The sequence below is a fragment of the Cicer arietinum genome, chromosome 8 (assembly GCF_000331145.2).
Source record: "Cicer arietinum cultivar CDC Frontier isolate Library 1 chromosome 8, Cicar.CDCFrontier_v2.0, whole genome shotgun sequence".
NCBI lineage: Eukaryota > Viridiplantae > Streptophyta > Magnoliopsida > Fabales > Fabaceae > Cicer > Cicer arietinum.
Genome location: NC_021167.2, coordinates 9370799 through 9386129, shown reverse-complemented (window position 1 = coordinate 9386129; position 15331 = coordinate 9370799). Strand labels below are relative to the sequence as shown.

The 15331-nt window shown below is 30.3% G+C and overlaps 1 protein-coding gene across 1 annotated transcript; it reads left to right on the top strand.

Moving 5' to 3' along the window:
• On the top strand, nt 1-9325 carry LOC101514860 (uncharacterized). Its single transcript, XM_004512518.4, has 11 exons — nt 1-139; nt 1554-1618; nt 1777-1931; nt 2724-3011; nt 3632-3761; nt 6062-6169; nt 6281-6383; nt 6490-6615; nt 8000-8187; nt 8300-8427; nt 8914-9325. The coding sequence occupies exons 2-10, from the start codon at nt 1566-1568 to the stop codon at nt 8394-8396; spliced, it is 1248 nt and encodes a 415-aa protein (XP_004512575.1). The 5' UTR covers nt 1-139; nt 1554-1565; the 3' UTR covers nt 8397-8427; nt 8914-9325.
• The last annotated feature ends 6006 nt before the right edge of the window (nt 9326-15331 follow it).

Genomic DNA, 15331 nt, shown 5'->3' with positions numbered 1-15331 from the left:
TGATCGATTTAAAAAACCCTAAAACAATAAAACTCAGCATCTCCATCAGCTTTGCTTGTGTATCAGAACCACACTGACTTAACTCGCCGGAAAACGCAGCCGGAGTTTGTCGTCGGCCGCCAGTGAGAAAGCTGTTCAGGTTTTTCTTCTTTTTTCTAATTTTTATTTTTATATTTTACTTCCCCTCTCTTGTAGCACGCGCGATGATGCGATTCCATCGCAATTTGCGGCGGCGATTCTCACAAGAGAATTGCGTCAGAGTAGAGCTGCACTCTTCACCGCGATTCTGTGCAAAAACGGTGCGATTGACAATAACCATAGTAAGAAATTAGTGAGTTCATAACTTAGGTCTATTCATGTTGTGAAATTAGAATTGTCCTCCTCGTGTGAAATTAGTGTTTGAGTTTGAATTAGGCTTATTCTGCTCATGGCATTCCGGTTTTCTCATCGACTTTGTATAATGCATCTAGAAATGATAGCTTGCAACGCATCTTGAAAGAGAGACTTCTGGATGATAAGATTATTAAGCCATGTATTCTTATGCTGGTTCTATGCCTTTCTGATGTTGTTCATGGCTATGTTGTGTGTTTTTATAACTTTAAATTAGCTTCAACGTGTTAATCCTTGGTGACCAGGTATTGAGTTTTAAAAAAGAACTCTAATAATGCTTAAGTGTTACTAGTGTTGGCAAATAGCGGCGATAGCCCTATAGCATAGGCAGATTTTCATGAGTTTGCTATGAAAATCGCTGCGCTATCCTAGTTTCACTATAAGGGCAATAGCGGCCGCTGCTTCCTGTTTCTGCTAGCTGACATAGCGGCAATAGCGGAAAAAAGAGAAATACTGAAGAATCTGCATATGTGTCAAACATGACCTATTTTTATAATTGAAAAACTGAAGAGTTAGTGAGTGTTACGGATATATTCACCATAATACGCATACCTTTCAATCTATAAGCTATGCTCAGGCTCCATTCCCTTTTAACTTGTATGCAGCATGTCTTTTTTTTGTTTGTTTGTATATAATTGACTTATTTCAACCGCTATGTGGCTTTCTCTATTTGACTGCAACGCTATTCGCTATTTCACATATCAGATTTTTGGCCATTCGCTATTTTCTGCAATCCACCGATATCGATATGACTGAATTCTAAGGGAAATCAAAAGATCAATTGGGTGATCAGGTTGATCAGGCTTGTGATCATAACATGGCATGCAGTCATTGAGTTCTGGTCAACCTGGTCTTGTCTTAGTTGAACCTAGCCTTCACTGAACCCATATATCATTGAAGGCTTGGTTCAGTGAAATAACCTGTCCTACAGACACCCCTAATTCATTCTCAATTTTCCCCTCAATATTTGTTTCCCGACGAACTGGGTTAATAGTGTACTTCAAGTAAACACTTTATCCTCCATTTATTTGTTTACGGGGAAAACAGAAGAAAATATAAGTTATTTCAACTCACAAATCAAAGACACGTAATTTAGTAATGCTATTTTAGGTTACCCCTGTACTTATATTTACATAAAATAAACTTTTTTGCTTCCTTTTCAGGTTGGTACCAAAATGCCGGATGTTCATTCCCTTGTTAATGATTTTGTGAATCAGCTTAAAAAACGGTAAATTGTTTCTTCATTGGCTCTGTTTCAGTTCGGTGAATTGTATATTAGGAACATTTTGTGACTTTTGAGGTTTAGGAACTGATTCTTTTGTGATTTTCTGTGTTTGTATTTGTTTTTTATTTATGATTTATTTATTTATTGATGTGTGATGCTAGTAAAATTGAAGGTTCTCAGGCCACAGCAAAGCAGGCAGCTGAGTTGCTTCGGTCTGTGATTTCACAGCAGAGGGTGCCACAAACGAACCAGGCTACAGCTCTGATTAATGCAGTAAGGGCTGTGGGGGAGAAGCTTATTGCTGCTAACCCCGTTGGTATGCTGAGATGAAGTTTTTTCTTCTTTTAAACTACAATTATGCATTATGTTTGTGCTGTGTTCGTTTTCTTTATGGAAGTCAAGTATGTATTTTTTGGCTTATTGCTGACTGATTGCCTAAGGCTAGTTTGAATTAGTTTGTGGCTGGTGGAAACTTTTCAATTAAACTATACTTATTATGGTTCTTCACTTATAACTATATTATGGTTCATCACTTATGATAAAGTTTTTACAAGCTTATAAGTGTTTATAGAACAATTATATGATATGAGGCCTTTTGTTAGAAATGTATACGTGAAAAGGAAGAGAGAGAGTAGGGGGAAACTATTTGAATGTAACAGCTGTAACTACCCACTGTTGTAACAGAATGTAATAAATAGATAGAAGAGAGGGGGTTAGAGTTAGTTTAAGAGAGATAGTCAGAACAAGGAGAGGTCATGCACTCTCGAATTCGCCTTAAGAAATGTACTCTCATTCATTCCTCAAGATTACATTGGTCTGAGGGATTAACAATAAGTTCTTATTGTTTTTTCAAATTTTTTCCTTAAATACCAGTTGATTCTGTCATTAAATAAGATAATTTTTTTAAAAGTGAGATGCCAAAGCTAGTTTGAATTTATAGTAGTTATTGGCATATTGTTTAAAACACTCATGGTTAATTTATTTTTTTAATATTTTTGTATTCATAAATTTTCATGAAGTTTATCCAAAATATCTCTATTCTATGCCTAGTTCTACTTTTGTTTATTTATTGTCTGCCTATCATAAGTTGTTATGTATGCAATCGCAGAGCTTGCTGTAGGAAATATTGTGAGGCGTGTTTTGCACATTATAAGGGAGGAGGATCTTTCCCTTGCCACAGCTGCTATAGCTGGTTTGGAGCTATCACCCGGAAGTGATGATGAAGATGATGTGGAGCGAGATGATTATCCTGTTTTATCTGCTGCGGCTGTTGCAGCTGCTGCAAGAAGTACCTTGCGCCCACCATCATTGCAAACTCTTCTAGAGGATACACCTATTTCAGCTGCCAATCCACACACATCTTCTTCAGGGGGTGATTCTGAAGGGAAAAGTAGATGTGAGTATGGCACCAAGCTATTAAGATTTTGATATTGTTGACCATGCATTTTCCTTTTCTTTTTTGCCTTCTAACTTGATCTGAAGGGAATGATACTTGTGTTTTTACTAGATATCCAGGGGAGAAACTATTCTTTTAAATCTTTTTTCTGTTTCTTATTTCATCCTTTACTTGGAAAATTCATAAGAAGACACAAGTTTTTGTTTCTAATATAGATAACTTTCATGGATAAAATTAATGCTTAGATGTAATTAATTTCCTCATTTTTTCTAAAGGCATCAGAATGCTTCATTGACATTACTGGATACTTTAACTGTTGATCACTGTGATTATTATTCTATAATATAAACTCCTTGATTGTGGTGAGCCTTTGCACAATGGCAACGTTCTTGTGACTTGGAGATCATGATTTCAAATCTTGGAAACGACCTCTCCGCTTACAGGGGCAAGGTTGTGTACATCTATGCTCCCCAAATTCTACTTGGTGGGAGTATTGTACACCGGGCTACCCTTTATTTATTTTTTCCTGCTAGTGGCATTTGATGATGAAATTTTTGTTGTTTCTGTTATTCAATTGCCTGTGTCGTTTTGAGTTCGAGTTTCGTTTTCCTTTGTTTCAGCTGTTGATAAGAGTTCAAGAGGTCGGAAGTTGAAGCATGATGTCATTGAAGCAGTTAATGAACTTATTCAAGATATATCTACTTGCTATGAACAAATAGCTGAGCAAGCAGTAGAGCACATTCATCAAAAGTTTGTTTCACCTTAATCTACTCTAAGATGTGTGTGTTTATCTTTTGGTGTTTTAAAGTGCTTGTTTGTTTGAAAATATTTTATACCTGCTCACCATAGGCAAGATTGGTCAGTGACTCTGAAAGGCTTATATGGACATTTGCACATATTTGCATGCCATTTTTTCAAGCCTACTATGTGCTAAGAGTCATGCTATTTTATTTTGTGGCCAATGCTAAGATTTCTTCCTCTGGTCTTAAATAGACATTGATAAATTATTCCATTACCCAAAAAATTCTCCATGGTTGATTGAAAGCTTTTGTTTCTTGAGTGGAGTATTCTAGGTCATATGATGAAGGTGAACACATACGACTTTTTAAAGATGAGTTAAATTCTTAATCATAAACTAATCTGTTATTGTTCTTTATAACAATTAGATAAGAGACATGCTTATGTTAAAAGTCAAGGGCTTTGTTTTTGAGTGTTTTCTACATTATTTTGATAGTGGCGAGGATTGGACTTAAATTGAAAAGACTATAAAATTGTTAGATCCCAAGTAGTTCTATTTAACTATTTATATGGTTAAATATATCAAGCCACACTTTAGTTAAAGCTTTCCATCGAGCCTGTTTGATTTGATCCTTCTGATTTTCTAGTTTCCTGTGGAGACGCATTACCTTGTAAAAGCATGAATGCGTTGTTGGTCTTGAATTTAAAACAAAAAGATATTGATTAAGTATTCTATTAATATGTCATGGTGTATTGCTGGGGATATCTACTATTGGCTGGTATAATTGGTCAAAGAGCATTTTTCAAGTACATCTCATAGTATTAACTTAAAACATCATGCATATGTTCAATAAATGCCATTTAATTTTCACAGCAAACAACCATGTTCGTCAACATTTTATCTTCTTGGGAATAACTTTAATTTGGTTTGTTGTTTTTTTATATGGAAAATTAGCTATTTTGTCCATCTATGTTTCATGTTGCTGTGGGTTGCATAATCTACATGACTAACATTTGGCTCTTTAAATATTATTATTATTGTTGTTATCATTATTATTATGATTATTATTATTATTATTATTATTATTATTATTATTATTATTATTATTTTTATTTTTATTTGGACATTTGCACATATTTGCATGCCATTTTTTCAAGCCTACTATGTGCTAAGAGTCATGCTATTTTATTTTGTGGCCAATGCTAAGATTTCTTCCTCTGGTCTTAAATAGACATTGATAAATTATTCCATTACCCAAAAAATTCTCCATGGTTGATTGAAAGCTTTTGTTTCTTGAGTGGAGTATTCTAGGTCATATGATGAAGGTGAACACATACGACTTTTTAAAGATGAGTTAAATTCTTAATCATAAACTAATCTGTTATTGTTCTTTATAACAATTAGATAAGAGACATGCTTATGTTAAAAGTCAAGGGCTTTGTTTTTGAGTGTTTTCTACATTATTTTGATAGTGGCGAGGATTGGACTTAAATTGAAAAGACTATAAAATTGTTAGATCCCAAGTAGTTCTATTTAACTATTTATATGGTTAAATATATCAAGCCACACTTTAGTTAAAGCTTTCCATCGAGCCTGTTTGATTTGATCCTTCTGATTTTCTAGTTTCCTGTGGAGACGCATTACCTTGTAAAAGCATGAATGCGTTGTTGGTCTTGAATTTAAAACAAAAAGATATTGATTAAGTATTCTATTAATATGTCATGGTGTATTGCTGGGGATATCTACTATTGGCTGGTATAATTGGTCAAAGAGCATTTTTCAAGTACATCTCATAGTATTAACTTAAAACATCATGCATATGTTCAATAAATGCCATTTAATTTTCACAGCAAACAACCATGTTCGTCAACATTTTATCTTCTTGGGAATAACTTTAATTTGGTTTGTTGTTTTTTTATATGGAAAATTAGCTATTTTGTCCATCTATGTTTCATGTTGCTGTGGGTTGCATAATCTACATGACTAACATTTGGCTCTTTAAATATTATTATTATTGTTGTTATCATTATTATTATGATTATTATTATTATTATTATTATTATTATTATTATTATTATTATTATTATTATTATTATTATTTTTATTTTTATTTTTATTTTTATTTTTATTTTTATTTTTATTTTTATTTTTATTTTTATTTCATGTTTCCCTCTTCTTAAATAACCAAAACAAATGTTCTGTTGATTTATGGCATTATGTCTTGATAGGAATAGGATGCTTTTTTCTTTTTGACATAGAAGAATTATTTTATTCTTTTTCTTATTTTACTCTTTATTTGCATGATTTTCAGTGAGGTAATATTAACGCTAGGAAGTTCAAAGACAGTGTTGGAATTTCTTTGTGCTGCAAAGGAGAAAAAGAGATCATTTAAGGTCTTTGTTGCTGAAGGTGCCCCAAGGTTGGTAGTAGTGGCTGTCTCACATTTGCAATGGATGGTGATCTTCTATTAGCAATGGATTTCTTTATACTATTCATATGACCATTTACTGTTGACTTTACATGCAATCAGATATCAGGGACATCTTCTAGCAAAAGAATTGGCTTCTAGAGGCTTACAGACCACTGTAATTACCGATTCTGCAGTTTTTGCCATGATTTCCCGAGTGAACATGGTATGTGAAAATGTTGCCTTTCTTTTTGGAGTCAAGTCTCTTCTCTTGGGGAAAATTAAATCTGATTTCACGGGTGAACGTATGTAAAAATTCTGCCATTATATAGGTTATAGTTGGAGCTCATGCTGTCATGGCTAATGGCGGAATCATTGCCCCCGTTGGATTAAATATGGTTGCACTTGCAGCTGAAAGGCATGCTGTTCCATTTGTTGTACTTGCTGGAAGTCACAAGGTTAAATGCTAACCTATAATCTAAATCTACCTCACATCTGTCTTGTTCTATGAAACAACAATTCCTTTGACGTTTGTTGTCTTCTCATAATTGCTTTTGTTCTGTTAAATATGGGAATCGGATTATAGTTTACCAAATCTTTTGGAAGCAAAGAATTCAACATGTTTTTTCCACATACAGATTTGCTAATTTGTAAACTAAAATATCAGAATCATAATATTTAATCAATTTGTTGTTTTACTTGTTTTATTGCATTCCAAGATGATTAAATACTGATAGTTCGTATTGGTTATTGGATGTGACACTAGTTTAGCCTTTTGACCTTTCCTATTAAAGTAGAAAGGGATGATAATAATTAAGATATTTAACGAGTTATGAACAGTCAAACCAAAATGAGCATTCCTTAACATTTTGGTACTTGTTTTACCTAATTAGACGACTTATTATGCATTAAAAGGGTTATGAGGAAGTAGTAATAATGTCTACTAAATTTTTTGGACTGTATAAAAAAAATATCATATAACATCTTGATATGAGTATCTTAGGCAATCACTTAAGATTAGTTTTCCATATTTCTTAGATTCTATCATGATTTATTTCCTTCTTTAATTAGGAGTTGGAGTCTTGCATTGGTATAGATAAGTGTTCGTATTTTATTCTTTTTATATAATCAAGTCAGTTATCAATCATATCAAACGGTAGTATTTTCTCCTTCGTCAGGGTTTGAACCTCGTTCCTTTAACTCCTCAAACTCTTTTAACTCTTAGCTCAAACCAGTTGAGTTACCCAACCCCTCATATCAAACCATAATCATAATTCAAAGTGTTGATCCATTCTCTTCCATTTGCAATGAGGTGATGGTGACACATGTTATTTCCAATATATATATCTTTATGGACCTTAGTTATTCCAGTTCTAAATTTTGGAGAGATCCTAATACAATTGTTTTCAATATTAGTAGGTACTGGATCCCAATAGATTTTTGAAATCTGGTTCGTAATACTTCAGTTGGCTCCATGTAGTATACAACTATACATCGGATCTGTAATGAATTTTGTTTAAAGTCTCGATATCTCAAGCTGTTGCAATTGGTTCAAGTATTCTTGACCTAATGATAGAATTTATAGAGATGGAAAATTGGAACTGAACAATATTTTGTATGATGATAATGAAATAACTGTTTCTTAGTTGTTGGTTCAGTTATGATGTGTCCGGATTAAGATAGTATTACCAATACACAATATCTCCAGGCTTTCTGTTAATTGCCAGAAAGTAAACTTTGGTACCATAACCATGTTTTGGAATTAAATTTTGATCTGGTTCATCCAAACTGTTATTACCAAATGTTAGTATTTTGTTGAATGTTGTTTTATCTTATTGACAGTTGTGCCCTTTGTATCCACACAATCCTGAAGTCCTATTGAATGAGCTGAGATCCCCCTCTGAGCTACTCGACTTTGGGGAGTTCTCAGATTGCATGGATTCTGCAAGTGGTGGAGGTTCTCTTCATGTCGTTAACCCAACATTCGATTATGTGCCACCAAAACTCGTTAGTCTCTTTATTACTGACACGTAAGTTGGACTATAACAGATCGAAAACTTGCTTTTCTTGTGACATAAAAAATGTGTTGTACTAATTGGTTTCTTTCTCTGTTATGCTGGTTTGCAAATTACTTCTTCTCAGAGGAGGGCATAACCCATCATACATGTACCGTCTCATAGCCGATTACTACTCAGCTGATGATTTGGTGGTGAAACGAAGACCTGCTACCGGGAGTTGAGTTTAGGTGTCCCAATTTTTATCCTACAAAGGTAAATGATTAAATGTCTATTTACTTCTGTTTGTCATTGTCCGTGTAGCATTATTTGAGATTGAGAGGACGGGGAAGCAGATGTATTAATTCATGAAACAAAAAGGATGAGTGTAGATGTTTGTGATTGTGCATAAGAAATAGTTGTGTCACACTCCTTTTTAAAACAGACACATATTAGTCTATCCTAAATCCGTTATTTGACCACCCATTTGTTGGCCACTTGTTGATGTCAAGTCTTGCAAACTTCATGCTCCATATATCCAGTTATGGATGTAAGGGTCAGTGTGTGGAGATCTGACTTTGACTAATGATATATTAGTGAGTTAGTGATTTATGGGCAGCCTTCACCTTACGTTTTGATTTTGTAGACTTGAATTAGACTCTAAATCCAAATTCTAAGAGTAGTGATATTTGCAAAGGATTTTCTGTTATAGAGAGACGTATTTTCTCATGGAATAGTGACATTTCAATGCTTGATTTTCAGGGTGTTTGCGTTGTCCTCTGATGAACCATGCTCTAGAGAGATATGTTCAATGCGGAAGAAAATGAACCTTGTGTAGTGCTGAGAATTGGGGTGGAGCAATTGTATACGGGGAAGTAATATGTGAAATTACCCAGTGAAACAAGGAAAATTCCATTTTTGCGATTGCTTACCACTGGGGCATAGCCCTTAATTTGTTTTAATTTTTGGTCCAATGGTAGGGTTCCCCCAACTTGTTTGGCTTGTATATCTTCTATTCAAAGAAATGATAATAGTATACAGAAACTCTAGTTGTTTGAAATTTGTTTCATAATATGTTCGTGGCAGTATATTTTTTAGAACAGTCTAAGTGGAGTGTTTCTTTTGCAATGCATCTAGTAATCTATTTAACAATATACAAGAATTGTTTGCTTGAGTTGATTGTTTAACATGACTTTTAAGTGGAATATTTACTTCGATTAATCTATCTACATGTTTTCTTAGAACGTCACGTATAAATGGTAAATTTGCTTAATTTATATATATTTTTATTCATATGTATAGATAACATTTTGTTTTGATAATTACTTCGTGCAAATTGCAGGTACATTATTTTATGTTAGGTAAAATATATTGTGGTAAGTTATTTATTCGTACTAGTTCTATAAGTTTGAAAAATGCATGACTTGCCCCTTTTTGAATTTTTGTTTAACTATGTTAAAAAAAGTTTACATGGCTGTTATGATTTTGATAAGTTGATAGGTTTATAACCATACTTGATAAATTCAGCTATTTTTTCAGGTAAAAAATTATATTTTTAAATAATTTATTAAAAAACCAAAATCCCAATTAAATTTACAAGAATTATTAAAATTCAATCAAGTTTTTATTTTCTTCGTTCATTCCCAAAGCCACCATTATTTAAAGTGCCACCATGAAAGAATGAGTATTGTGGGAATAATTTTATTGGTTACACCTTTTTTTTTAATTACACTCAAATAGACTGCGTGAACTCAATTAATTTATCATATATAAACTTAATTTTACGTGAATTGTAACTAAACAAACAGTGGTGTGACTACTAAGATTGTTGAGGGAATAGATTATAAGATTCGAACTACTAAAGGGAGAGAAAACAAAATTTGAGATTTGTCGACAAAATGATGAAGCATTCTTCAAATTAGAAATTAAACTCTTGATAACTATCTAAAGACCGAATCTTTAACAAAACTAAGTTAAATTTCAGACTATGGATGAAGAAGGGGTTAGTATTAAAAAAAATTGAGGCATTTTTTCACCTAAGGGTGTAATTTGAGAAAAGTAAAAAAGAAGGTTTACTCTTGAAGAAGTAGGAACGAAGAAAGTGGGTAGTAGCTGACACATTGGTGTTGTCCCTAGTGGTTGAAGCATAAAAATGGAGAAGTATGAACTCAATACAAAGGAATATCAATATTCATAAATTTTTATAATCTAAATCATCGTTATAAAATCGTATAAGATAAAGAATGTTACTTTTTATTTTTTATACTCTTAAAACGATTTATCTCTTATCTATGTGAGACTTAAATTTTTCTCTGTAAATATCTCAACAACTAATCCTTATAAATCATGGATATATGGGTTTTGCATAAAACTAAATAGTAGATGAATATTAATGGTAGTGAGCAAATAGACAACTTAAAAGTGTAACTCTTTATACTTGAGACTAAAATCTTGAATAGTAGGTGAATAGCTAAAATAACAGAACGTTCACCCTCAAGACTATTTTACAAAAATAAGATAATTTTGGATGAAATCTAAAGATGGATCTACACAATAAAATATGTTTACCATAAATTTATAGAGTTTTATAAAGACCAGTCCATTGCAAGTTTTTGGAAATTGGAAGGTGTCTCGTGATTGAAGATACATTCCGAAATTAAAATTTTTTTAGGGTATCTTTGCATAAACTTAATTTAGTTCAAACTTAATTTCTATTATCTCTCTCTAAATATGATTAAAAAGTAGAAATTAAAAATTGATAATCATAATTTCTATTATGTCCTTTTAATATTCAAACAAAAACTTGTTAGTACAGTTATACTAATTTAGTTCCAACAAAACTTACATTGCTACAAAACCACTTCTCAACTTCATGAATTACATGTCAAAAGTTTCAAAATTTATTTTTTATCTACATCTATGATCCAACATGCAACTACAAAATGCATGATTTATAACTCAACTTGCGAACATCGGATCGGTTTTAAAATAACCAAAGATTGCAATCTGAATACAAGAAGAATGAAACTAATAAGTGGAATACAACAAAAATTGAGAAGAGGGTGCGAGCTCGCGTCTTTGCGAGTTGGAGCACAACACAAACACATTAGGAGTGACATTTGATTTTCTCCTTGAAGGTGAGAAGGTTATGAGCACAGGGAGAGAAAATTGGTGAACATGTGAAGAGGGAGACAATATAAATCAGAGTTCTCAATTTAGATCGCCCTTTCAAAAAAATAATTCAGATTTTTAATTTTTAATTTATTTTTTATTAAAAAATGTTTAACGGTGTTATAATTTTTTTTAACAAAAGTTGGACTGAGATACTATTTTAAAATGAATCTGTATTTGTAGGGATGCGAATCAAATAAAAAAAACTTATGAGGGCTAAGATAAAAAATATATTATAATTGTAAGGACCAAATACATATTTAAACCCAAATAATACGAGTCTAATTTGTATAGATAACTCGAAATAGTTTGGAAATTTCAAAAGTTTAATTTGTGTAGATAGCTGAAAATAGTTTGGAACTTTCTAATTCTTGGATACTCAAAGATCACTTGAAAACCTGAAATTATCCTTTATTAGAAGGACACTTTTAGATGATGTTTTATCGGAATAACACTTTTAATAGTATATATATAAAATTTTGAAATTTTATCTTCTCCAACTTTCACGAAATTTGTGTTTCAACATACAATCTTATCATCTATTGACTCAATATGCATTATTTTGTTTGAAAGGAAAGGTAGTATAATTGTAAACCCTTTGTCTTTGTTATTTCACAAGTTGTTTTTGTTCAAAGTTGTACTGGATTGGCCGTTCTTGTAAGGACAAAAAGCCACTAGATCGAGTGATACAGTAGGTGTGTTTTTTGTGTTAAGTTGTTTATTGTTTTGTTTAATGAATATTGAAAAAGGTGAACAACCATTCTAAAAACAAATGTTGACAATCTGAAAATTGTAAATGATGCCACTGACATCAGATTAATTCAAGAATCAGTATTTGTAGGGATGTAAATCTATTAGTTAAACATATATTTTATAGGTTTAATTACTAAATAGATAGTTAAAGAAAAAAATACACCTTTAATTTTTTAAATTTGGCTCAATTTAAATCTTTTAAATTTATTTTTTTAAAATTTAGTTTTTTAAGTTACATTTAATTTGCATCATTAGTCTTTAAGATATATAAAATTACGTATGCAATACTTTAAATTTGATAAATATTAATATCTAATTGAAACATGACAACAAGTTAATTTTTCAATCTACTTTGCAAGTGAAGAAAGTTAAATAATGTGGATAGATTCTTATTACCTTATTTTTAAGACTATACCTATATTTAAATTGTTGTAAAGAATATCAATAAATATAAACTATTTATAAGATTTGATGAATGTTTTTGATAGTTTAATAAGAAAGATATATTATTACATAATTTTTTATAGAGTTTCCAATAATCATAAATTTTCAATTAAACCAACTATTGAATTAATAAGAAAGATATATTATTACATAAAATGTAACTTAAAAGATCAAATCATAATAAAATAAACTTAAAAGACCTAAACAAGAATTGAATTAAATTAAATTTAAACAATTATATATATATTTTTATCATAGTTACTCAATTTAAAGATTTTTAAATAAATATCTAGAATAAATTAATTTTTTATAATTAGATAAAAATCTATTGAGACATGTTATTATATTTAAGGCTAAGTACCACTTGTGATCCCTTAACTTAATTTCAGTTAACGTTTTAGTCATTTATCTTTTTTTTTTTTCCGATTTGATAATTTATTTTAATTTTAAGTGACAATTTGATTTTTTATATTTTAAAACGTCAACAATATTATATTTTTTTTTTACAAAAATTCATGAAAATTTTCAAACAAAATCCATAAAATTAATTATATTTTGTAATATAAAATAAATTTAATCAAATTCGTAACTCAAATCTTCAAATAAACTCATATTTGTCATTTTTTATTTAATGTTGTTAGAGATGAAAATATGAGTCTATTTAAATATTTAAGTTACGAATTTGATGGAATTACATTATATTGAGGATAATAATTAGTTTTATGAGTTTTGGTTGAAATTTTTTATAAATTTTTGAATTTTTGCAAAAAATAAGGATAATATTGTTGATATTTTAAAACATAAAATATCAAATTGTCACTTAAAATTAAAATAGGCTTAATTGCAGTTTTGGTCCCCCTATTTTAGCTGAATCGCGAAAGTAGTCCCCCCATTTTATTTCTCTCTAGTTTTGATCTCTCAAACATAATTTTAATCTAAAACTTGGTGAAATTTCATTTGTTTTTATTTATTTATTTAAGTCACACCATCTCTCAAAATCTCATTTGCAACAATTGTACCTGAAATCTATGATCATCAATGGAGTAGTACGACTTTAAAAAATGAAATTTCATCAAATTTCAGACCAAAATTCTGTTTGGGGGACCAAAACTAGGGAGAAACAAAATGGAGGGACTACGTTCGCGATTCAGCTAAAATAAGAGGATCAAAACTGCAATTACGCCATTAAAATAAAGAACTAAATTAAAAAAAATAAAAAAAATTAAAACGTTAACTGAAATTAAGTTAAGGGACCACGAGTGATATTCAACTTATATTTAAAGACATATAGCAAATATTTTCAAATAATTTAAGAGTTATATCGAACAATTAAACCAAAACAAAACTTTGGTTCAAAGAACCGTTAAAAAATGCCCTGTCCTTTGTCCAATCGGGGAAAGTTGGCTTTTGTACCCCTCAATTAACCCTGTACCCCCTCATTTAAAAATTTTATTTTTAAATGTCCAAACTACCCTTGATAAAACTGTAAAAAATTTAAAAAAAAAATTTTACCGGAAATTTCATTATGAATGAAATTTCCGGTAGTTATAAATGAAACAATGTTGTTTACCGGAAATTTCCAGAATGAATGAAATTTCCGGTAGTTATAAATGAATACCGAATATTATTTATAAATTAATTAATAAAATAAATTATATTAATAATAATAATAATAAAAGTAATAATAATAATAATAATAATAATAAAATAAAGTAAATTATATTATTAAAACTTTATATATTTTTTAAATATTTTTATTATTATTTTTTAATTATATTAACAATATTTTATTAATTTTTTTATTAGATCGGAATAAAAATAGGAGAGAGTTGTTAAGAAAATAAGTTGTTATTTTATAAAATATTCGCAATAAAAATAGGAGTGAGTTGTTAAGAAAATATGTATTTTATAGGCAAAATATTAGGGACAGTTTTGTTTGTGACACATTTAGTCAACCATGATGAATGTTTGTGGCAAAATATCAAGGGACACGTTTTGTTTGTGGCAAAATTTTAGGATGTATTTTTTTTTCTTCAATTTAATTTTTTTTATTAATAGTATTAAATTAGAGAAAAAAATACGTTAAATAGATGAGTCAAAACAAACAACTTGTTATATTATAATAACTTTTTTTTATAAATAAAAATTAATAATAATAATAATAATAATAATAATAATAATAATAATAATAATAATAATAATAATGATAACTGCCAAAATCTGAACCCTCGTTGAAATTTCCAATAAGTAATTTTTTGCAACTAAATTTTCGATAGTTATATTTATTACCGGAAATTTGGTCAATGAAATTTCCGGTAGTTGTATTTTCAATACCGGAAATTTCAAATATTTTGAAAAATCCGGTAGTTAGTTTTTGTTCACCGGAAATTTTGTTTTTTGAAATTTCCGATAGTTAATCCAGAAATTTCAAAAATCCGGTAGTTTCAAAAATTTGCTGGGTTGCTACTGCCCAAGAAGTTAAGCAGTGTACCGGAAATTTCAAAAATGAATGAAATTTCCGGTAAACAAACCGGAAAATTGAAAAATCTGGTAGTTAAAAATGCCCGGAAATTTCAAATTTCCGGTATTGATTTTAAACTACCGGAAATTTCAATCCTCTTGAAATTTCCGGTTAAATTTTTTTTTCAGAAAAACTCACTTTTCCGGATTTTTCAAGTGTGGAGTACAACTGTTTTGATTTAAGGTTATTTTGGATATTTCACTCAAAAAACATTAAATTGGGGGTACAAGTTTAAATGGGGTATAAAATCTAACTTTCCCAATCGGGTTAAGCAGAGAATCCATTTCGATG